This window comes from Artemia franciscana, chromosome 11 (genome assembly GCF_032884065.1).
Source record: "Artemia franciscana chromosome 11, ASM3288406v1, whole genome shotgun sequence".
Taxonomy (NCBI): Eukaryota; Metazoa; Arthropoda; class Branchiopoda; order Anostraca; family Artemiidae; genus Artemia; species Artemia franciscana.
The window spans coordinates 12,475,056-12,499,867 of NC_088873.1; the positions used below are offsets into that span (position 1 = coordinate 12,475,056).

At 32.9% G+C, this 24,812-nt stretch overlaps 1 protein-coding gene across 1 annotated transcript in view; it reads left to right on the forward strand.

The window, feature by feature from the left end:
- Positions 1–24,812, forward strand: part of LOC136032553 (plasma membrane calcium-transporting ATPase 2-like) — a 342,097-nt gene that overhangs the window by 191,028 nt on the left and 126,257 nt on the right. The window contains exons 12-16 of the mRNA XM_065712822.1: positions 347–588; positions 10,003–10,131; positions 14,253–14,388; positions 21,324–21,503; positions 24,489–24,779. Coding sequence (XP_065568894.1) covers positions 347–588; positions 10,003–10,131; positions 14,253–14,388; positions 21,324–21,503; positions 24,489–24,779 — 978 coding nt within the window. The remainder of the gene's footprint in view (positions 1–346; positions 589–10,002; positions 10,132–14,252; positions 14,389–21,323; positions 21,504–24,488; positions 24,780–24,812) is intronic.

The following is a 24,812-nucleotide window of genomic DNA, read 5'->3' on the forward strand; positions in this document are numbered from 1 at the left end:
AAAAAAAAAAAATGAAAAAAAAAAAAAAAAAAAAAAAACTGAGTACATACCGGTCAATACTGCTATGCCAATGAGCATTTCCTATTTCATGAATAACTTATTTTCTAATTTTTGCTTAAATGAAAATTATAATTGAATTCTTTGTGATTATTTGATTATTTAGTTTAATTATTTAATGAATTTTAATAATGGCTTGATTTTAATTTTTTATTCTAGCTTTAACTTAAATTCTAACTTGATTCTTTGTCATTCTGTGACTTAATTAATATTTAATTACATACTTAAATTAATCAATTGATTCTTTAACTCATTTTAACTCTAAATTTGATTTAATTTCTAATTCTAGCTTTCAGACAAACCTGGAGAGCTCCCTAAACAGATTGGAAACAAGACAGAGTGTTCTCTTCTTGGTTTCGTTCTAGAGATGAAACGAAGCTATCAAGAAGTCCGCGATAAACATCCAGAAGAAACGTTTCACAAAGTATATACTTTCAACTCCACAAGAAAGTCTATGAGCACTGTTATTCGGTTGGAAAGCGGAGGGTATAGAGTATATACCAAAGGAGCTTCTGAAATGGTTATGAAAAGGTGGGTAAAGATCATAGACGTGTTAATGGATAATATTATTTTCACTTGGTGTGTCTAATTCAGTTGATAACATTAACAATACGCAACAATTTGTCGTTGGTTTTGCGAAATCAATGGACTTTTTCTCTCTTATCAACAGTAGAGGTTTCTTTTCCCATTAATCAGTCTCAGTTCATTAAATTTCTATTTCTATTTCTATATTGCTTGTATACGTCTATGTTTTTTTTTTTTTTTTTTTTTTTTTTTTTTTTTTTTTTTTTTTTTTTTTTTTTTTTTTTTTTTTTTTTTTTTTTTTTTTTTTGCGATTTCAGTGCAGTTGTTCCTGGTGTTCTATCTTGTGTACTACCCTATCTTGCGATAGGGTATTAGATATTTGTAGTTTGAATGAACCAAAATTGATTTTAAATCATTTAGACATTTTCGGAAGGGTAACCTCTTAATTATACCCTTGAAATGAAAGATCACATGTGGAAAGTGCTGTGCCAGTGGCTTCAATTGTGGGTCACTGACCCCTCCAAGATTCTCTCCCCCCCTAGATTTTAAGAAATGGCTATTTCGGTAATTTTATTGAATTTTTTTAAATGAAAAGCAGCAAAATTGCCCTCCCCCCTCTCTCGTTATTCTGGAATATACTTTTGGACCCTATTTCTGGGAACAGCCGCCACTACGCTATAGTATGACCAAATATCGATTAAAAAAAAAAAAAAAAAAAAAAATATATAAAAAAAAAAATTCAAATTTAATCTAAGATTTTTGTGTGATTAGTGAAATAGTGATCTCTAATGAACCTGACTTCCTTAAGAATTTATTATTCTTAACCCACATTGTGAGTAATTGTGAGTAACCCACAGTGTCGATGCAAACACTAGATTTGGAGTAGGTTTACTCATCCGTTCACAGAGCTCTGTTTTGTGAAATAAATAAAATAGATTTTATTTTAGTATTACAAACGCACAAAAATAAATATTCGTTCGATTTCGTTGCAAGCTTCTCTTTCATGTTTGTTGAAATATTTTAGCTGAGCTGTTGAAATGGCTTTGATTTTAAATTTCTGAAGCTTGTCTAGAGGCTGGAGACGAAAATTTTAGTAAATTTGATTTTATTCATTCGGAACTTTAGCATTATCTAGCATCTCGAAATGATGTGAGCAAACAGTTTAAAGGGCCTGAATAAATATTGTCGCTGTTCCCCTTTGTTCTCACACGGAAGCATCTCATCTTAGGTCATAAAAGGAGAGGGAAATACTTGAATTTGAATTGAACGTAAATTTCAAGTCCATTGTTTTTTATGCCCTTGAAAGAAGCTGAAAGCGTTTGTCCTTTGTAAAAAGCACTTCTCATTTGAAAGGTTTAAAACGTTATGGAAATATTTTTTTTTTCTATTTTAGAGGTGAATTTATCGTTATTGATAACTTGAATAATGATATTGTTTTTAGTTTTGGTCAAGTCTATAATTATGAACCGATTTATAATTTTGCTCAGGATTTATGTTAAGGGACTTGAACCTCCTTTTGCTATTAATTAAAAAAAAAACTTTCCGAGAAAGAAGTTTTTCAAAGAAAAGTAAAGGCCATTCTAAACTTAAGATCAGCAGATACAAATACCTGTTAAAATTCAAACTTAAAACGACCAGAAATTACTATTAAATAATAAACACCTTGATATAAAATATAAAATAATATTCATATAAAATAAAAATAATAAAATATAAGCTTGATTTGCATATTCAATTTAAACATTACTCCCTTTAAGATTTATTCATTCATTTATATTATTACTAGTTGTATGTTTTTTGCTATGATCTCATATTTAATTTCTGTTTGTTTTGGGTTTCATTTATTCTTTAATAGTAATTTCTGGTCGTTTAGAGTTTGAGTTATTGTAGGTTTTTATTTCTTCTTATCTTAGGTTTAAATGGCCTTTACTTTACTTGGCTTTTACTTTTCTTCGAAAAACTTCTTTCTGGGAAAGCTTTTTTTTTTAAATTAATTTTGTTTGTTTTTGATTGCACTGTTTGATTGGAATATTTGATTCCTTCTATAAGAACCATATATGCCCCCAGGGCATTAGTTACAATACCTGTCCCTGGGCTCTGGGGGTTCTGTCGACCCCGTAGTTTTAATATAGGATGTTTGAACTATTTTTAATAAAATGGTCATCTCAAAAATTTTATCGGATGGGTTCGGGAGAAAAGCCTGGATGGGGGAGGGGGTAGCTGTCCTCCGATCTCTTTTGGCTCTTAAAAAGTGAACTAAAACTTTTAATTTCCAATCAAATGAGCCCTCTCTGAAGTTTATGCGCACATTCCTACTACAGAAACCTAATTTTCCCCCAGGGTATAATTTACAACGCCTACCAATGAGCCCTGGAGGGTTGTGTCGACACAGGAGTTTTTGTTATGTGATCTTTGAACTATCTTTAACAAAGTTGTTACCTGAAAATTTTTATCAAATTTATTTGGGGAAAAAGGGCGTAGAGGAGGGGGACTAGTTCCCCTCCAATCACTTTTGCTTCTGAACAAGTGAACTATAACTTCAATTTCCAATCAGATGAGCCCTCTCTGAAGTTTATACGAGCATCCCATCTATAAGAACCATTTTTGCCCCCAGGTCATAACTTACAACGTCTGCCCCCGGGCCCTGGGGGCTTGGGTCGACCTCATAGTTTTTGTTATATGATTTTTGAACTATTTTTAACAAAATGGCTACCTCAAAATTTTGGTCGGATGTATTTGAGGAGAAAAGGGCGTGGGGGGGGCTAGCTGCCTTTCGATAATTTTTGACTCTCAAAAAGTGAACTAGAACTTTCAATTTTCAATTAAGTGAGCCCTTTGAAGTTTACAAGAGCATCCCTTCTATAAGAACCATATATGCCCCCAGGGCATAACTTACCATGCCTACCTATCTATCTACCTATCTACTATCTCAAATTTTTTATCTGATACATTTGAGGAAAAAATGTGTATTGGTGGGGGGGGGGCTAGTTGCCCATCCGACCACTTTTGACTCTGAAAAAGTGAACTAGAACTTTTGCTTTTCCAATAAAATGAGCCGCCTCTGAAGTTTATACGAGAATTCTTCCTTCCATAAGAACCTTTGGGGTATGTCTAACAACGGCTGCCCCCGGGCCATGGAGGGTTGTGTCGACCCCAGAGTTTCGGTTATCTGACCTTTGAACTATTTTTAACAAAATGGCTACCCCAAAATTTCTATTTGATGCATTTGGGGAAAAAGGGAGTAAGAGGGGGGAAAGCGAGCTGTCCTCCAACTCTTTTGACTCTGAAAAAATGAACTAGAACTTTAATTTCCAATCAAATTAACCATCTTTGAAGTTTATACGAGTATCCCTTCCATAAGAACCATATTTGCCCCAAGGGCATAACTTTCAGCGCCTTCCCTTGGGCCCTGGGGGGTTGTGCCGACAACGGAGTTTTTGTTATGTGATCTTTGAACGTTTTTTAACAAAATGGCTATCTAAAAATTTTTCAGATTTATTTTTGAAAACAGGGCGTGAGGGGGTGGGGTGCTAGTTGCCCTCTGATCAATTTTGACTCTAAAAAGTGAACTAAATCTTTTAATTTCCAATCAAATGAGCCGTCTCTGAAGTTTATATGGGCATCCCTTCTATAAAAACATATTTGCCCCAGGGCATAACGTACAACGCCTGCCCCCGGGGCTTGTGTTGACCTCGGAGTTTTCATAATATGATCTTTGAACTACTTTAAAAAAAATTCAAAAAGCTACCTCAAAAGTTTATCGGATGTATTTGGGGAAAAAGGCTGTGGGGGGGGCTACTTGTCCTCTGATCACTTTTGATTCCGATCAAATGAGCCCTCTCAGAAGTTTATACATGCATCCCTTCTATAAGAACCATATTTGCCCCCAGGTCATAACTTATAACGTCTGCCCCCGGGCCCTGGGGGATTATGTCGACCCCGGAGTTTTTCTTACACTATCTTCGAACTATTTTCAAGAAATTTCAAGAAGCTACCTCAAAATTTTATCGGATTTATTAGGGAAAAAAGGACGTGGGGGGCTACTTGTCCTCCGATCACTTTTGACTCTTAAAAGGGACACTAGAACTCTCGATTACCAATCAAATGAACCCCTTTTGAAGTTTATTCGACAACCCTTCCATATGAAGTGCCTCTGGGAAAAAGTGATAATAATAAAATATTGGAGCCGTATGGCCTTAGACAACACTATAGCGTTGCCTCTGATATACTTTTCAGTTTTATTCTCGCTTGAAAATCAAAACACTAAAAAACAAAAGTTTCTAACACTAAAAGACTAAAACACTAACACTAAACCACTAACTAAACACTAAAACACTAAATTAAACCTATAACACTGAACTAAAAACTAAAAAACACTACCAGTATTGCATAGTGTGGTATGTGCAATTTCACAATTGAAAATTGAAATGCAGTGTTTATAAGTATGCTTATATATCGATTATAAGAAAACCACTAGAAATTTTTTTTTTTTTTTTTTTTTTTTTTTTTTTTTTTTTTTTTTTTTTTTTTTTTTTTTTTTTTTTTTTTTTTTTTCTTACTTACTGTATGATTCGTTTTCAAACAGTTCGTGGTAACGAACTGTAATAAGGAGCGACCCGGCTCAATAGTAACTAAAACTCTAAAAATGGAATTTTTATGCCAATAGTTACATCAAAAGAATCGTATTTTAATGCTGATTTTAAATATATAAGTCTTAATATTAGTCTTACCCGTCAAAAGTTACGAGCCTGAGAAGATTTGCCTCATTTTAAAAAATAGGGGGAAATACCCCCTAAAAGTCATACGATTGTATCGTGCGATGATATCGATGATAATTGAATCATACGATGTGATTTTCTTTACGAAAATCACACCATCAGATTCAGCGTATCAGAGAACCTTACTGTAGAAGTTTCAAGCCCCTATCTACAAAAATGTGGAATTTAGCATTTTTTGCCAGAAGACAAATCACGGATGCGTGTTTATTTGTTTTTTGTTGTTTTTTTTTTGTTTTTTTCCAGGGGTGATCGTATCGACTCAGTGGTCCTAGAATGTCGCAAAAGGGCTCATTATAACCGAAATTAAAAGTTCTAGTGCCCTTTTTAAGTGACCAAAAAATTGGAGGGCACCTAGGCCCCCTCCCACGCTCATTTTGTCCCCAAAGTCACCAGATCAAAATTCTGAGATAGTCATTTTATTCACCTTAGTCGAATAACCTAATAACTATGTCTTTGGGGACGACTTACTCCCCCGCAGTCGCCGTTACTGGGAAGTGTACAGATGTTTTCAGGTTTTTTTTTGGTTTGGGGGGAGAGTTGAAGGGGGGGTTACGTGGGAGGATCTTTCAATGGAGGAACGTTTTATTGGGGAAGAGACTTTCAATGGAGGGGGCGCAAGATTTTCTAGCATTATTAAAAAAAAACAATGAAAAAATAAATATGAAAAGTTTTTTCTACTGAAAGTGAGGAGCAGCATCAAAACTTAAAACGAACAGAAATTATTACGCATATGAGGGGCTTATCTCCTCATAATACCTCGCTCTTTACGCTAAAGTATTTTTAGTAATTTCAACTATTTATTCTACGGCCTTTGTGATTCAGGGGTCATTCTTAAGGAATTGGGACAAAATTTAAGCTTTAGTGTAAAGAGCGAGGTATCGACGAGAGGTGAACCCCTCATATACGCAATAAAAACATACGAATATAGATGTTCGCTACGTAAGTTAATTCGTAAGTTACGTATATTTTTTACTTATGAAAACGTTCGTAAAAAATTAAAAGTTATAGTTGCCTTTTTAAGTAATCAAAAAATTGGAGGGCAACTAGGCCTACTCTCTCGCTCCTTTTTTTTCAAAATCTTCCGATTAAAACTATGAAAAAGCCATTTAGCCCCCAAAAAATTAATATGCAAATTTCGTTTTAATTATTTATGCGTGGAGAGCCAAGATAAAAAAAAATGCATTAATTAAAAAATGTCCAGAAATTAAACAAAAAAAAAACAAGTTTTTTTAAATGAAAGCTACTTCGTATATGAAAGGGGCTGCTATCCTCATCAACGTCCCGCTCTTTACGCTAAAGTTTTTTACTGTTTTAAAAAGTAGAGTTGAGAGAAAGAGCCATACTTTAGCGTAAAGAGCGGGACGTTGATGAGGAAGCAGCCCCTTTCATACACAAAGTAATTTTTGTTCGTTTTAAGTTTTAATGTCGCTCCTTACTTTCATTTAAAAAAACTTGATTTTTTGTTTAATATAAAGAAAAATCGGGGCTGATTTCACATGTCTGGAAAGTAGATATCAGCCCTGGCGATTCAAAATGTATTGCCCGAAAAGTAGTGCGAAAAGTGATTGTCTAGCCTAGTGTGAGCACCAGTGTGAACAGCTGCTATTTTTTCAATTCAATTTGCCTCTTAATTTTATGCAAATCTATTTTTCTAGATTTCTTAGCTCCTCTGTTATGCTTCAAAGCCGGTTTGGCATTACCGGTTCGGTAATGCCTGAAAAAAAAAGATATTTTCAAAGACATGGACGAAACGAAGACAAAAATCCATGGCAACAAACAAAATTATTAAAAATTGTTAATAAAGGACCATTTTATCAACAAACATATATGAATATTAAAACCTAGGATACCCAATTACTTCCATTATGCTCCAAACTTAACCACATCAATATTTCCAGCCGCTTAATAGTATTGTGACATTTACTCCCAAGCACACTAATCAGCTACTGTTCATTATATTTTTCACAGCTGAAGATTTTGCATAATTCCCATTTACTAATAATAAAATAATAATAAGTAATTCATTTTTTTAAAATCGCTATCACAAGCCCCGTAGGTCCGAATATGGATTTCGGAGTCAATAAATAAAACAGGACAAAAAAAAGCATAAAAAGCAAACTAAAACACAAAGACTGGCAAAAGAATGCCAAAATTAAAAATGTTTGAGACAAGACAAACACTAAACACAAAAAGGACAAACTGGACAAAGGACAAACAATAACAGGACGAACATTAAACAAAATGTAATAAAAACTAAAAGACGGGCATAAGGATGCCAAAATTTATATTGTCAGAATGGAAATCCATTCATTATTCATTATTTAAACTGAGATAGGTCATAACATGCTGAAAAAATTAAACTAACAAAACTCAAAAAAAAAATATATAAATATGAAAAAAACAAAAAGGGACATTAAAAAAAAATTTTTACATTTGTATTGAAATATCTGTTTTATGTCCGTTCAAAAATTTTTCTTCCATGTCGTTAAAAATGATACTGATTCTGTTATTAGGATAATTTGATTGATGTTTGTGCTAGAATGAAACACTAGAGATAATCTCATATATTACCATTTAGTCGCTAGTTAATTTACGGCCAAGGCAAGAAATTGGAGCCATTCCAAATAGCTAAGTAAGATAGGTTATTAAATGAAGCTTTCATTACTATAACCTAAGACCTTATAATCCTAATTAAATTGTATAAGTATTACTTGTTAAGCTTTATAGAAAAAAACTTTTCTAAGCCTGTAAAGAAAGACCGGTTATAATGATATTACATTGCTTAAAAAACGTTAATAAGCCTCTAATTACAAAAAAGAAATTACTTAAGAGTTCTCTTCAACTCAAACTTCACTTTGGAATTTGTTTATATCATACATCTCAGGATGGAATATTGCTTCTAAATGGTTATTGAAAGTTAAAATTATGGGAGATATGTCAACCTCAGCTTGTAAGTGGTTTCGTAATACGATTTTGCAGAGTCCAACGCCAAAATATTTGTGAGATTGCTCGCCTTTTATTTTAAAATTGTGCTATCGCAGGTTTTTTTTTGGTCAAAATATGCTGCATGACATGTCTTGTACGCTTTCATCACCATTTATGAATCTGTAAGCAAGGGGTGATAGGTTGAGGTGCGGGAGGCGCTCTTGGAAGGGGTGTGAACATGAAAAGGCCAAGTTTTATGGATATAGATTGCCAAAGATTGTGCTTTTGGCCATCTATCTTGGGCGAAATGAAAGGCTGGCTGCCCCGAATGGTATGGAAATAAGCAAATAGAAAGGATTAAAGGAAATTGACACTTCATTCGAATGGGTAAAGAGTGAGGCTTTGAACACTTTTGGATGGGGGAAGTCTGTGTGCAGCTGTGTTTACTTCAGGTAGTTTGGTGCTTCAATAAGTTGTTAGTGGTAGCAGTAGTTATGTCTTTCCCATTATAGTTTGAAAATTTATCTTGTTGAAGTACAAAAAATTCTACCCTTTTTTACCAAATGGTAAGTTTTTTCATAACCCTATTTTAACACCTTTTTTATACTCTATTTTTTTGGTTTTATATTCTATTAGTTTTGGCATTACGTCTTTCATTTACGATATCCTTTTTCAAAGTCTTTTTTCTATCTTTTGGCAATGAGTATATGTTCATTTGTGAATTATGAGGGTTCGATTTATGATAGCACTAATTTATATGAAGATTTATAGTTTGACAACAGACACTTATACAGTATTTCTTGCTTATGATACTGATTTTTTCAATAAAAATTTGTCCTTATCTTGATTATGCTACCAAAAATAAGGAATAAGTTCAGAACTTTGCTCTTTTTCATGGAGTTCTTCCATTTTTCTTTTTTTGATGCATGTTATTCTTAACTATTTGCAGGTCACAGCCCTTCAGAGAAAAAAGGCTGAAAGTGCAGTTGGATTATACACACAAAAAAGAATTGAATAACAAAAAAGCTCGTATTCATAACTGTACACGGATGCCATAGGGGATAAAAATTCCTCAAAAATCGGTACAAAGACCCCCTAAAGTCTTGGCAATACATATTTAAGTACTTGAAATTCTACGTATTTAGGTCAAAGGTGTACTTTCTGAAGCTTCATCTCCCCTCCCCCAGATGAAAATCATTTGAATTATATTTATATATATATATATATATATATATATATATATATATATATATATATATACGATTTTAGTGAGCCTATAAAATATGCCACTCTCCCACCACACTGTTTCAAATGTTTTGTAAGCTTCAGTCATAGAAACGGGACTAAGATCCAACAGGCAAGTTTAATGATAAATGATGACAGGTCAGTTAATGTTAATGTAAGGATGATACTATTAAGAACTAATCTCATATATTACCATCTAAATAATCTTTTGCTTATTGTCAAGGCGAAAAAAGCGGAGCTCTTCCCAACCGCCATGCAAGATAGGCAATTAATAAAGCCTCCATTATCATGGTGCTTCGTCATTTTGATGTCATGACAAATGACATATGACCAATGACTTTATATGACATCTAGCCTGACAAATGACATTATATGATGCCATCCTGCTAAATGACAAAGAACAAATCAGGTGATATTTATATAAGGATGATCATATAAAGAATTAATGCTATATACGAGTATCATCGTTTAGGTGCTCATTTACTTACGGTCAAGGCGGAAAACTGGAACCATTCCCAATTGCTATGCAAGACAGACTGGTGAAGAATATCATTGAGCCAATGGCCTCTGAAGGACTGAGGACGATTTGTTTAGCTTACCGGTAAACATTGTTTTCTATTATTATTATTAGTCTTGTGAGGATGGAAAAGAAATGTTCTGCCCCTTATTGAAATAACAAAATATTAAGTCTCTTGACCCTCCTCCCCCCTTTTTTACACGTCTAAAAATGTTCAGGTTTTAATAATGATTATTGTATATATACATATATATATATATATATATATATATATATATATATATATATATATATATATATATATATATATATATATATATGTATATATATACATATATTACTGATTTTTTATTTATTTTGGTCGTATTTTGAGTGATGTTGTAGCTCCATGTCCCCAAAAGTATATGTCAAGAGCTCAAATTCTCCAAAACTTATTAGAACATGTTGACATATGCCCATATCCAAGTTGATGAAAGCTAAAGATGGTCAATCTGGGATGATTTTAAAATCACCTCTTTTAGCATGGAGCGACCTATTGCCTGCTCATAGGGTCACGCTGGTTTTGCCCTAAGAAAGAGAGGGGTCACACAAGACACATGTGCATCTTAAGCGATTTTTTGTCAACTCTTTTAACTTGACAGCCTCTTCCCCTCCAATCGATGAAGTTGTTGCGATTGTAAGCTTTGCGATCCTGTAATTCACTTCTTAGAAGGTGTGTGAGGGGGTACCTACATTATTGATTTTGTCAGATATAACAAATTCAAACCTTAAATTACATTGCACGGAAATTTAATTTTAACCTTTGTGATATTACAATGTTCAATTGGTAGCTTATGCTCAAATAAGGATCTGAAAAATAAAGGTCCATAAACGCTGTTTTACTTCCTATTGATAAGTTAATAATAATAATTATAACTTCTAATAATAAATAATATAATAATATAATATAATATAATATAATATAATTCGAACCTTAAATTACATTGCACGGAAATTTAATTTCAACCTTTGTGATATTACAATGTTCAATTGGTAGCTTATGCTCAAATAAGGATCTGAAAAATAAAGGTCCATAAACGCTGTTTTACTTCCTATTGATAAGTTAATAATAATAATTATAACTTCTAATAATAAATAATATAACTTCTTATTAATAAGTTTTTTTGAATCCTGGATAAGTAACAACTTCAGAGTTTTGGGACGCCACTACGCCAGCATCCCACTAAAATTCATGAAGCATTAATTAATAATTAAAAAATTGTATTAAGATCGTCTTCAAAGTCGTTTTCCTTCTTTGCTTAATTAAGATTTCCCCTCTTTCATCAAGTCTCCTTCAAAAATCGTTATATCTGATCTTGTTCTTTGTTAATTTGATTTGTTAAAGGATAGTTAGGGCAAGCGCAAATTAACGACAGATCAAATGAAACTCAACATGTCGTGAAAATGGCAATGGTAAATTTTTGTTCTTAAATTTGGAAAAGTCTACATAAGAAGCCTAACACTCATTGAAAGTCTTTACGTGGAATCAGATCAAAATTGTCATCTTAAAACCCTTTTACCCTGTTTCGCATAATTAGAATTTTTCTTCTTTCATTAAGACTCCTTTGAAAATCTTTTTATCTAACTTATCATTTGTTGATTTAATTTGCTAGGGAATATTTAAGGTTTAAATAAGATGAGGTGAAACCCAATGAAACGAGAAAATGGTAATGTTTATTTTCCTTTAAACTATTTGATATTTGATGCAAATAATGCAATGAATTTTATAAGATTTTGTGATTAGATAAAGAGCTATAGCAATACTAAATTTCGCCTGTCTCAACGAAAATTTGTTTGAACGAAAATCAGATGTAGCCTGTGAAATTTAGATCTCTGAGACAAAGGAAAAAACAACTGTAATTCGAACATATATTGAATAGCTGTCGTTAAAAGAAAAAAAAATTGATCTTGAAGAGCCTTGTACTTTTCTCTTCAAGATAACTTTCTAATTCCGTTTTTCTAAGCGTTTAAATCAGTTTCTTCTTTAATATTATATGGCTAAAAGTAAAAAAATAAACAATTTTGATCCAGGTATTTCCTACAGTATAGTATTCTAATTATTGCATGTTGCAGCAAATTCTTGTCCACTTTTCTTTTTTGTTTGTTCACTGAATTTATTGTTTATATTTATGTTCATTTTTACTCGACATTTACATTTGCTCGTAATGAAAACCAAAAGGCGTATCAATTGTTTTTCGAAAGTGAGGTCTTCCTATGTAGGGACTGCTTCACTCCATAAAAAGTAGATAGACTGGCCACGGTTAAGACTAACTATAAAATAGAAGGGAAAATGTAGCCAATGAAATTTAGATCTCTGAGACAGAGAATAAAAAAATCTGGATAATTTGAACACATCTTGAATAGCTGTCATTAACAGAAAATAAATTGATCTTGAACAGCCGTACTTTTCCTTTTCAAGACAACTTTTCTAATTTAAGTGTTTAAATCAGTTTCTTCTTTGATATTATATAACTATTGGTAAAATCAGAAAAAAAACATATGCAAAACGGGCTTTTTTATTTTATTTTATTTATTTTTTTACGGAATTTTCTGCTTATGAATGTTCTGTTCTACTTGAACCTACATTTGCTCGCAATGAAAACTAAAATGCGTGTCAATTATTTTTATTTTTTGAAAATGAGGTTTGTCTATAAATGAGGGACTGCTTTATTTCATTAAAAAGTAGATAGACTGGCCATTGTTATGACTGACTATAAAAGAGAAGGGAAAATGTAGCCTATGAAATTTAGATGTTGTAGACAGAGGTTAAAAAACCGGATGATTCGAACGTATATTGAATAGCTGTCATTAGTAGATAGACCGGGTAGATGTTAGACTTCATAATAGGTAGATCGACTGGCCATGATTGAGACTAACTTTAGGAAGTATTCAGTTTAAACTTATTCAACAAACCTAGTCAACTTAAAAGATTACCCGGCGTTACAGTTTTGAAACTTTTTTCCCCTGTGCTTCAAAAGCGTGCGAATGCCAAATTGGGGTCTTTGGCTTTCGGTGTGATGATGTTAACTCCACGTATAATGTTGAGGGTCTTTTCTGTTGATTTTTTTTTATTTTGGCTTCTTTCCTGAAATTATTAAAACTGTTCACAAATGTCATAAGTCATTGCTATGAAATTATGACCATATTATACATGGTGATATTGATCCTGTATTAGTGGCATTGTCATTCGCTCCTCTTTTTAATTGTTTTTTTTTTTTCCTTCTTCCTTCCTTAGTGTTTCGAGCAATGTTCAATCCTAGAGAAATCTGTTCTTGAGAAAGCTTTCTTTCCATGTGCTTTAGAATTATAAAATCTTGGATGTTGTCTTTAAGTTTTTGACATTGCGATTGTTATCATCCACTCCTCTTTCTAACTTTTTTTTTTTTACCTGTTCTATCCCAGTGGATTGATGCTCTGCTTGGCAAAACGGAGTGACCAAAAAGATGAAAAAAGTGACCAACAATTGACCAAAATGATGACCAAAAAACAGGATGACCAAAAAACAATTAATGTTTTTTAATGTTGTGATGACCATTATCGGTTGCTATAAGTTTTTTTTTTATATTTTTATTTGAAAGTGTAGCAGAACTTGGACAATAAATACTTATTTTCGAATGCTAAGGCTTGAAAAAAAATATGGTAGTGAAAGTTGAATTGCTTAAAAAGTTAAAGTTTAAACGCTGGATTGACCAGTTCGGAAGCCAAATAGTTCGGAGCTCCAAACGGAGCACCTGGCTTCGATCTTCGCTGCAGCAAGGTTGGGCGACAAGCTTGCTACTTGTCCCTGTAAAAAATACTCAGCAACTGAAATGTCGACTCGACACCCTATGCGCCAGCAATGGCTCAGGAGGATCTTCATTTTTTTTATTGTTTTACACTTTGGAACCTGACAATAATGATACCACGTTTAAGGTGTTATCATTCGTTGTTATTTTTAAAATATTTTTTTACTCTTTTTACCGTCCTTGATGTGTTTGAACTTATTCAATCCTATTCTTGAGAATTTTTTTTTTTTTTTTTTGCTGTCCTTTGAAACTCTAAAAATGTCAGATATCAATTTCAAATATGCCAGATATATGTCCTTTGAAGCTCGCCATGTTAGGCATCATCATTTCTTCTTCTTTTTTTTGCCGTCCTTTATTGTTTATGGAGTATTTATTTTTCAGAGATTTTGTCCCTGGAAAAGCAGAGATAAATCAGGTTAGGATAGACAGTGAACCTAACTGGGACGATGAAAATTTTATTGTTGACAATATGACCTGTCTTTGTATAGTTGGTATTGAAGACCCTGTCAGACCTGAGGTAAGTTCTCCCTCATTTGATTAACATAATAAGACGGTCTATTCATAAATAGAAAACAAAGAGAAAGAAAGTAATTTCCAAAAAGGCATTTTGGCCTGTGAAAAGAAGGATTTAAAAGTAAACATGCAACTTAAAATGTGAAGGAAAATTGCCTTGTTCTTGGCAATGACATTGTATCAAAGCAGAGCACACTAGCAATATTTCCAAAATGTAATGACAATGTCGTGAACGAAATCCCTGTTTTTGACAATCACAATCTTTTGAAGCAACAATGTCACTGTCTCCAAGCGAATCCCTGTTTTTGATAATGAAAATGTCTTTAAGGGATATATTTTTCGTACTTTGTTTGGGTTAATAAGGGAATAGACTCTGTGTCTAGAAATGGACTTCAGACAGTAATCGAAACACTAAAGAAGTTATAGATACTGAAGCTCTGTGTGGGAGGAGAGGAGATTGTAGGACTCCTTAGGGGAGTTTTTCTGTCCCAAAAGTACAGTAGTAAAAATATGCTCCAAATAGTAAACAATGCTCAAGATGCTTGACGAAAGAAAATTTTATAGAGGAGGGAGCCGACGAAAATGAAGAGGGAAACAGGTGTTATTGAAAGGGTTTTCAAGATTCTGTAGGAAGAGAAGAAAGAAAGACACAGGAAAATATAACAGATAAATGCTCCATAATGAAATAGTGAAAAATTCAGTTTTGAAGGGGGAGCGGGGCTGAAACAGCGTGCGGATACAGTGTTATCGAACTGACTTTCTTTTCTTTCCAGTATTTTAGAAAGTGATTATTTAAGGTATGACCAAAAAATAATAAACACACAGACATTAATAATAAGATAGGGAAAAGTTATACTCGCAAAACAGTCTAGAAACTTTAGAATAGTAAAAAAAATAATCTAAAGAGAGGAAAAACTGCTTTTTCTGTTAATATTTGTACTTGGATGTAGTTAAATGAGGGTGTACTCTTTTCCAGGACATTGTCAAGGACAGGATACTGATTATCCAGCACCAACGAAATAGATACCATAATATCCTATTGTGGTAGTCATAGACTGCCACCAAATCTACAGAACAGCTGAGTTAGTCGTTGGGGTGATTAATAAGTGCAAATTTAGGAAAAGAAAGAAATGTATAGCACCTCTGCCAAAGATAGATTAGGTGATGAAGTAAGGGAAAGATAAATAAAAAAGATAAGTTATCAAATCAGTGGAAATTAAAAAAAAAAGAAAGAAATGTATAGCACATATGCGAAAGATCAATTAGGGGAAAGATAAAAAAGGTGATTAAATAAGTGCAAATTAAAAAGAAAGAAATGTATAGCACCTCTGTGACAATCAAACAGGTGATCAAGTAGGGGAAAGATAAATAAAAAAGACAGGTGATCGAATAAGTGCAAATTAAAAAAAAAAGCAAGAAATGTATAGCACTTATGTGAAAGATCAAATAGGTGTTGTTCGAAAATATGTATTTACGTCAGAAGATTCGATCAGCGGCACCTATCAGCGACACTTATCTACTCGATCTGTTGGTTTATGTCTAAGTAGAAAAGATCAAGTACATATATCCGAGCCACATCGTAGTCACATCTGTCGATAAAAAGAGCCAATGTTTATGAATCAAATCTTATTTCCTTTATTTTGATGTCATACTTGTTATGCAGAAATGTGAAAATAAAAGGACAAGAAAGCGGTTTTGAAAATCTTGTATCAACACTAATTTGTTCCCAACTGTTGCTTACAAACAAAACGAAATGAAAATATTAGAAAATGAGTATAATATTTCAAATAATACAGTGGCACATAACAGTTAATTCCTTTTTCACTATTAATAATGAAAATCCGAATATTTTTGCTTCCCGTCAACACTAATTTGTTCCCAACTGTTGCTTACAAACAAAACGAAATGAAAATATTAGAAAATGGGTATAATATTTCAAATAATACAGTGGCACAAAACAGTTAATTCCTTTTTCACTATTAATAATGAAAATCCGAATATTTTTGCTTCCCGTCAACACTAATTTGTTCCCAACTGTTGCTTACAGTTAGGAAGCCTTCAGCTTAGTTTGTTTGTTTATTATTATTATTATTATTTCCGTTGATGGAAGTTTAGTGTGTGAAGCCTGGCTTTTGTTATTATCAGTGAAAAAAGGGCTTTTTTATTAATTTCCACTGTATTATTTGGAATACTTTATCCGTTTTTCTGTATTTTCATTTCGTTTTATTTGTAAATGGAAGAAAACTGCTGTTCTAAGCTTCCAGCTTCCCTAATTTCATAAAGTTTTGCTTTTAATCTCAATTCTGATTTGTCAATCACAAACTTTATGCCTGAAAGTTGAATATTATTCGACTTATAGTTTACGAGTGGGATACGAGATTGGTGCTGCAGTCGTTTGTAGTTTTGATTTTATCCACAAGTGTGACTTTATTATGACCAGGGCAATAGTGAGGTATCGTGTTTTGTTGTTGTTTGTACACTTTTTATGATTTTTCTTTTTTCCGCTGTTCACAAATGTAGTGTTGTTGAATCTCACCTGTTCTTTTTTACATCTTTAAGCGGTTTTCCCACTACGTACCTAATTTTGTATGCTAATTGGCTAAGTAAACTTATGTTTCCTCACTTACAGAAGTCCTTTCTCACTAGGCAAACGTAAAAATCCATAAAACCATTATCGTCACCGTCTAAAATCATCATAACCATTATAAGCGAACTATTCAAAAATTAAAAATGTGGAAGGAGAGGGAGATTCAAGCTCTGATCAAGTATGAAAGGCTTTCTAGGAATTTTTTTTATTAATTTATGTTGAAAATAATTAATTGCTTATCCAGAAGTTCTTTTTTTTTTCGCTGATGTATTGACTCTCCCATAACATAGCACAGGCTCGTGTAGTGTAAAATTCTATGTAGGGCTTGAGTCTAGTTTGAACTGCATACTTTACGGATAAAATTGGCTCCGGATGAGTTTAAAAAAATGACAAGAAAATTGACCTAATCATTTCTCACTAAACATGCAAAAAAAAAGAATGAAAAAATCCTCGAAACAGAATCGCTAGGAAATAATGTACTCACTAAGCATCGGTACTGTTTCTATTTTGTCTATTCTTTCTGTTAATCCAAAAAAAAAGAACAGAAAGGAGAAACAGGTCACCTGTTTTTGACGATCCTTTTTCTGTTCAGTTTTTTTCTGGTTCTCTTCCTTTTTTCATCGTTTTTTTTGTTTCTGTTTTTACTTCTGTATCTGTTCTTGTCTAACCTGTTTTTGTTTTTCAAAAAAAAAAAAAAGGAAAAAAAAAACAACAGAAATGAGAAACAGGTCACCTGTTTTTGACGGACCTGTTTCTGTTCTGTTTTATTTTTGTTTCTGTGTTTACTTCTGTTTCTGTTTAACCTGTTTCTGTTTCTGTTTTTTCCAAAAAACAGAACAGAAAGGAGAAATAGGCCACCCGTTTTTGATGGACCTGTTTCTGTTTTTTTTTTTCTTTATCTGTTTTTTTTTCAGTTTTTCTGAAAAACAGGAACAGTGCCGATGCTTAGTACTCACCAAAACAGAGATTTTAACCTACTTCTAGAACTAGCAACATTTACGAATAGAATTGGGCTCTGGCTATGCTAATGTTAAATATTCTATTGTGTAGTAACCAAACAGTATACTTACCAAACTTAACAAATCTTACTACATCACGTGGCTGATTTAGCCCGAAAATTTTAAGTATTCATAAACTAAACTAACAATTAAAGGATACAGAAAACGTTGAAGATCTTCTTTCCACTCCCTGGCCGTTGCACCGTACCTAAAAGCCTGAATAGATATTAACACAGAAAAACCAATAAACCAATAGATATTAACACAGAACCTGTCACAAATAGACCTATGAGATCAGCAGCGAAAAAAGCTAGGCTGGCATTAAAAACGTGCTTTTAAATCATTTTCTTTCATTTCAATGAATTGCCTTGTTTCATCACAATTTATTTATCAGTCCTGGTTGAACTTCGCTGAGGTAAGGATGCTGGGACTGTTCATTTTAGTTTTCTTGATTTTGTCTTCTTGTAAGTTGTTTTTTCTTATTTGTATTGCTGAGGACGGCCCTTGGACATAGGGCTGAAATATTCGTTCTAATTTGTTTCCCACTGTCTTGAGAAATTCCCTGTTGTTCTTCTTGTTTTTGGTGTTTGTGATGGAAAGGCAGTGTGGTCTTCGTCGTTATTTACTAATAGTTAGTTATGAATTATTTAAGAGACAGCCTATTTGAAAGTCTCCTATCACAAAAGCTCCTTAAGAAGCTAAAAGGAAAGGTACTTTTATTAGAGGGAAAAATGGACTGCCCCTGATAAGTCACAAGTAACCAATATAGACACTTACTATGATCTACGGCCAATTCTCCGGCCAATTTTCCGTCAAGTACGGTACCGAGGACTCGTAGTCACTGTTGATGGACATCGACTTTTGGCTTTTAACCAGTTTTTATAGACATTGATTATGCTTTTTGATTATCAGTGCCAAAGATTATATTTTACTAACAAAGGTGGGACATCATTTTTTTTTTCTTATACGAACAATAATTGAAATTATTAAATAATTCTTAAATTAAGCTAATCAAGTTATATAAACTGATGGTTAAACTTAACTGAAAATAATAATAGTCTTAATTAGTTTATTGAATTAAGAGCCAAATAGTTACATAAAGTGAATACGGCTGAGTAAGAATAAATATATAAAAAAATTCAAAGAGAAAAACAATTAAACACACAATCAACGAAAGAAACGGATAAGACGGTGGTGAGGGGATATTCGCCCAGAAGCTGTACTGGAGAGTTTTCTGTATAGAATCTCCAACTTTAAAGTTATATCAGGAACTGAAATTTTGACAAGAATCCGGTTTTTTGTCCAAGGTGGAAAATACAGAAGAAATTTCCAAAATTTGAAATAATTTATCTGAATTCTTCTTAAATTACAATTATTAAGACGGGAGAAAAGCCCTGAAGCATAAAGGACAGAATGATCACAGAAAGTAGAATAAAGTTTGGCCAGCACACGTCTATTATACTTCCCTCTGTTTGCAACAATCTTTGCATAGCCAATCTGAATCTTTTTACTTATATCACAAATAGTACGCTGACGTAAGCTCGAAAGATTGTTAGTAATAGAGATACCAAGCCAACGAATACAATCAACAAGAGGGATAGTGAAGCAATTACAGTGAAGGGGAGTAGTAGTAGTACAGTTATAGGGAAGAAACTCACATTTATCTATATTAAGTGAAAGGCCAATATCAGAGAAAGCATCATAAACTATAGAGACCATTTAAGAAAGACCCTTTTTGGAACGGTTAATCAGAAATAAGTCGTTAGCATACATAAGATAAGAAACATACGTAAGACCAGAAAGGTATGTACCCGATATAGAATTTGAAAGAAAATAATTTGAATACCAAAACCTAAGAAGCATTATAACAGAGAGATTGACCCCAGGATTATACAGAGAAAAAGGAACTGACTATAAATTACACTATAAAACACTTTCGAAAGATCCAAAGCGCAAATATTAAGACCATTTCCCTTGGAAGAATTATCAGCCAATAAAGAAGACAGAATCTTATGCGCATGCTGACAATCCACCCCACGCCGAAAAAGAGAAATTTTACCCAGCACACTAGAAATACAAATCTTAAAAAGCCAAGGTGACAGAACACCACCCTGCCTAACTCCTCTTCGTACCCTTATAATAGTGTCTGGTGCAGATCTTAATTGAAGAAAAGAATTTGAATACCAAAAACTAAGAAGCATTATAACAGAGAGATTGACCCCAGAATTAAACAGAGAAAAAGGAGTTGACTATGGACCACACTATGAAACACTTTCGAAAGATCCAAAGCACAAATATAAAGACCATTTCCCTTGGAAGAATTATCAGCCAATAAAGAAGACATAATCTTATACGCATGCTGACAATCCACCCCACGCCGAAAACCGAATTGGTTCTCACTCTCATGAATATTTTTAGTCAAAAAAGGTTGAAGGAAATACTCAAAAACTTTGCTAATATTACAAGAAACAGTAACTGATGGATAGCAAGAACAATCAGTCGGTGACTTTCACCTTTTTAAAATTGACGAAACAGTGCCACACAGTAAACTCTCAAGTACGCTTGAAGTACGTACACATTTGAAAAAGAAGCTGAAGGTGAGATATAAGGGGGAGGGGGTGCAATCAATCGACATATGCATCTTAGAAATACCATACTTATCTATTGAATCAGATTTTAAACTTTTGACCTCATCAATTACGGAAGAAGAAGATGTGGGCGCTTTATGGCGTTGCGAAAGCGTTGTACTAAAGAGGGGGGGGGGTAAGAAGGCGAGTATATACAGAATGCACTGAGTAGTTAATCACCGAAAAAAATCGAAGAATAATGTTTATACCAAGCTGAAGGTGGAAGGCAGTTACTTGTCATAGTATTATCATTTAACTTGTCAGAATTTATCACTTTTCGCGAATCTTTCCTACTCACAGGGAAATCCATACCGTGGTAGCGTGCCGACCTCCGATAAAGTTTATATTCGGTTTTAGTTTTACATTTGAGATCAGCCTCACACCCAAAACGTGGCCGACCACATTCATTCCATATTTGGAGCCACAGTTTCGCTTTATTTTTTATCGACTTTAAATAAGGGTCCATTGACCAGATGGGTTTTTGTGTTCTTTTACGAATACGCTGCCGAGATTTGTCATTTTAGTCATTGATTTTATTTCCTGATGTTTTCTGCAAACTCGTATCTCAATGTGCTGACCTTGAAATTGTTCTTGCTGTTGTTGATTTTTATTTTTGTCATCTTTTTTTAGCTCCTTTTGTTGTCTAATTCATTTTTTTCTATATTGAAATGGTCATCTTAGCTCAAAGATATTGCAATAAATAAACATACTTTATTCTATGTTATAGGTACCGGAAGCGATACGAATGTGTCAGCGTGCTGGAATTACTGTAAGAATGGTTACTGGAGATAACATAAATACAGCTAGATCTATTGCAATGAAATGTGGAATCGTTACCAAGGATCAAGATTGTCTTATTCTTGAGGGAAAGGACTTCAACAAGGCTGTTAGGGACCAAAACGGAGAGGTAAGCCAACCTATAAATATGAAAAAAATAATAACTAAACCTATTTTAATAAATAGATGCTAAAATGCTGTTAAAATTAATGGAACGTTTTATTGTGATTATTATGGATTATCACTTTGAATACAAATAATAGTAAATAATAACAGTTATCAATAGTAAGTACAAATGTAAATAATAATAATTAATGAAACTCGAAGGAAAATCAATAATTAGATCTTTAATAAAAAATCTGTTTCCCACATGAACTTAGATCTTTTAATATCTTTTCTCACGTTTATAACTTTACACATGGAGAGTATTGTGTTTAAAGGTTGTGTTTATGGGATTTGTGTTTACGTTAAGGTGCAGGTTGCACCTTAACATTTTCAGTGGCTATTAGTATGAGAAAAAAGCAGAGTATCAGAGAAAAAAGAGGTGAGGCAGTTGAGGTGTGAGGCACCAAACCTCAACTGGAAGAATTTGAGAGGTGGATAAATTTTGAAAAATGCCCTTTTCTCACGTTTATAGCTTTACACATAGGGGGTATTGTGTTTAAAGGTTGTGTTCATGGGATTTGTGTTTACGTTACAGTGCAGAACTGTGTTCACGCTGAGGTTGCACCTAAACATTTTCAGTGACTATTAGTATTTCCAAGGAATGCTCCAACAAGACCTACATCATGTTTCTACCTGGCCTGTTAAAAATTCTGAATCCAAAATTACAAATTTAAAACTGGTTCAAAATGTTGACTTCTGAAATGTTAACTTAAAAATTTGGAAGAAGCCTTAAAGCGCACTAAATAGATACCGAGAAAATACTTATTTGATACACCAGTAAAGGTGTCCCATATTTTGTTTAGACGCTGTGCGCTTTACAAAATTAAAAACTAGTTTTTGACTGTTCGTAAAGATGTTTGGAGAGGTATAAATTTTACAACGAAAAACATGCAGTCTATTAAATTTATAATTAAAACTTAAACCAACAAGTGATTTTATTTACTCTTTATATTGTCATATTTTTCTCGAAAGTATGTTTTAAAAAGCAGATAAAGGTTCGTTGTTTTTTTACCTACTAGATATATTACTCTTAAAAGTATCCCAGATTTCAGAATTCTACCATTAATCTCTGTCAAATCTGCTCAACATGGTATAGACTTGCTTCTAGGTTCTTTTGTATGTGTAATCTTCAAGCTGTGCTTAAATGCCAGTGAATGCTCCCTCTCTCTCTCTCCCTCCCTCTCTCTCGCTCCCCCTTATTATCCCCTTCTCTTTATCTCTCTCCTTCTCTTTCTATATTTATCTGTATTTGTATCTCAAAAATTGCATTTTTAAGGCCAAAGATTTTGAACGACAACATTTTATTTGTTTAAGTTTTAATGCGGTTCCTTGCAATTAAATAAACTTCTTATTTGAAGTCTAACTTTGACTTTCAAGAGAGAATGCGTTCTTTGTATTTCTGCCCTTTCTCCCTGGAAAAAGTATCCCTTCTTCTACAATGGCTGGACCTCTTTGCACCTGTAAACATATATCTTTCCCTCTCTTTCTTTTCTTTTCTGAGGAAAAATAATCTCTTTTTCTTGGCAAACATTCTAAGATTGGTCTTTTGCAAGAATAACATTTATATAAATTAGCCTAGATTTCTATCATTTATATGATTTTGATAGCGATCAATTTTGATTTTCTGACTTTTGTCGGCAGTTAACATTGAGAACTTGTTATTACGAATATATTTTTTGTCTCCTTCTCTTGCATTAAAGCCAAACTCTCATATCAGAGTTAGGAGTACGTAATGTCCTTTATCTTATTTATAGCATTCACGGAATTGCAGAATTTATAGCATTTTATTTGTATCTTTAAAAAAGAATCAAAGACCATTATTCCACTTATTTGCTGAAATTAGTTGCAATAATGCTTAGTTATGTAAATATTTTTGGATTTATAAGTTTTTCTCTAAATACGCTTGATTATGTCAAATTTATTATATGGTCAGTTATATCCGTTTTCCTTGAATTTGTCAAATTTTTTGTCTAAAGAATATTCCATAATATGCTGTTCTGGATACACTTGGGAAGTTTTTATTTGCTTCTACGCCCCCCCCCCATCCATTCCTTCTCGACAGAATACCTTAATCGTAAGAGGTTTCCAACGTCCTTCATAGTTTCCAGTAACTCTTACACAGTTATATGAAAATATCAACAATTTATTTGGAAATTTTGAGAAAAGTCAAATTCCCTGAAAGGCTTAGTAAAAAAAAAAATTTCATCTTGCCTGTTTCCAACGAAACTGACTTCTTTTTTACGACGTGTTTTAGGCTTGACCATGGCTTTCAAAGTGGATCTTTCTAACTTCTAGTTTTTATCCCAAAATGAATGAGCGTGTCGTTATTTTTTTACATAATTTTTCATTTTAAATTTACCCATGAATAAGTTAATTATTCTTTTATTTATTTTAAGTTATTTTTTTGGTCAAAATTCAAAAATTGATCACAATTGCTTTGGTGTTAATGTTAACTTCATTTTGAAGCTGGAACGAAGTTTTTTTTTTCAATATGTTGTAACTGAAATGCTCACTGATGGTATTTTGGTTTCATTACTTAGTAATGATCTGTTCAGCCATTCATCCCAAATATCTTTGTAAAATTTTATTTAATATAATTCATATATTTAATAAGATTAACACGTTAACAACTAAATAATTGATAATAATTATTACGTTTGTATTAATTAATAATTAGTTAAATTATAATTAATATTAAAAACAATTTATAAAATTCAATTCGCATTAATAATATAAATGAAATAATTTATTTTTCTAAAAAACAATAAAAACTTAATAATTAACAATTTTGTAAAAAGTAAATAAATAACTTAATATAATAGATATATTCATTTCAAATAATTTAACTCAAGAGATGCTAGAACAAAAGATTCCCTCAATTCTCCAATTCTCGAATTGTGTCTCTTCGGTTCTCAGTGGCTACCCTTTGCTTAAAATTATTTACTTTTAGGTTCAACAAGATTTATTAGACAAAGTTTGGCCTCGATTAAAAGTTCTTGCGAGGTCGTCTCCCACGGACAAATACACACTTGTGAAAGGAATAATAGATAGTAAGTTGACTGATAACAGAGAAGTTGTTGCTGTCACAGGAGATGGCACTAATGATGGTCCAGCTTTGAAAAAAGCTGATGTGGGATTTGCAATGGTGAGTTTCAATGTATTCTGTCTCCTAATAGTCAGAACCTACCTACCGGAGAGTGGTAGGTGGCCCATCATATCCTTTTCTGAAAATATACTCAGACCCCCCCCCCCCTCCTCTGAAGATTTATTCTTT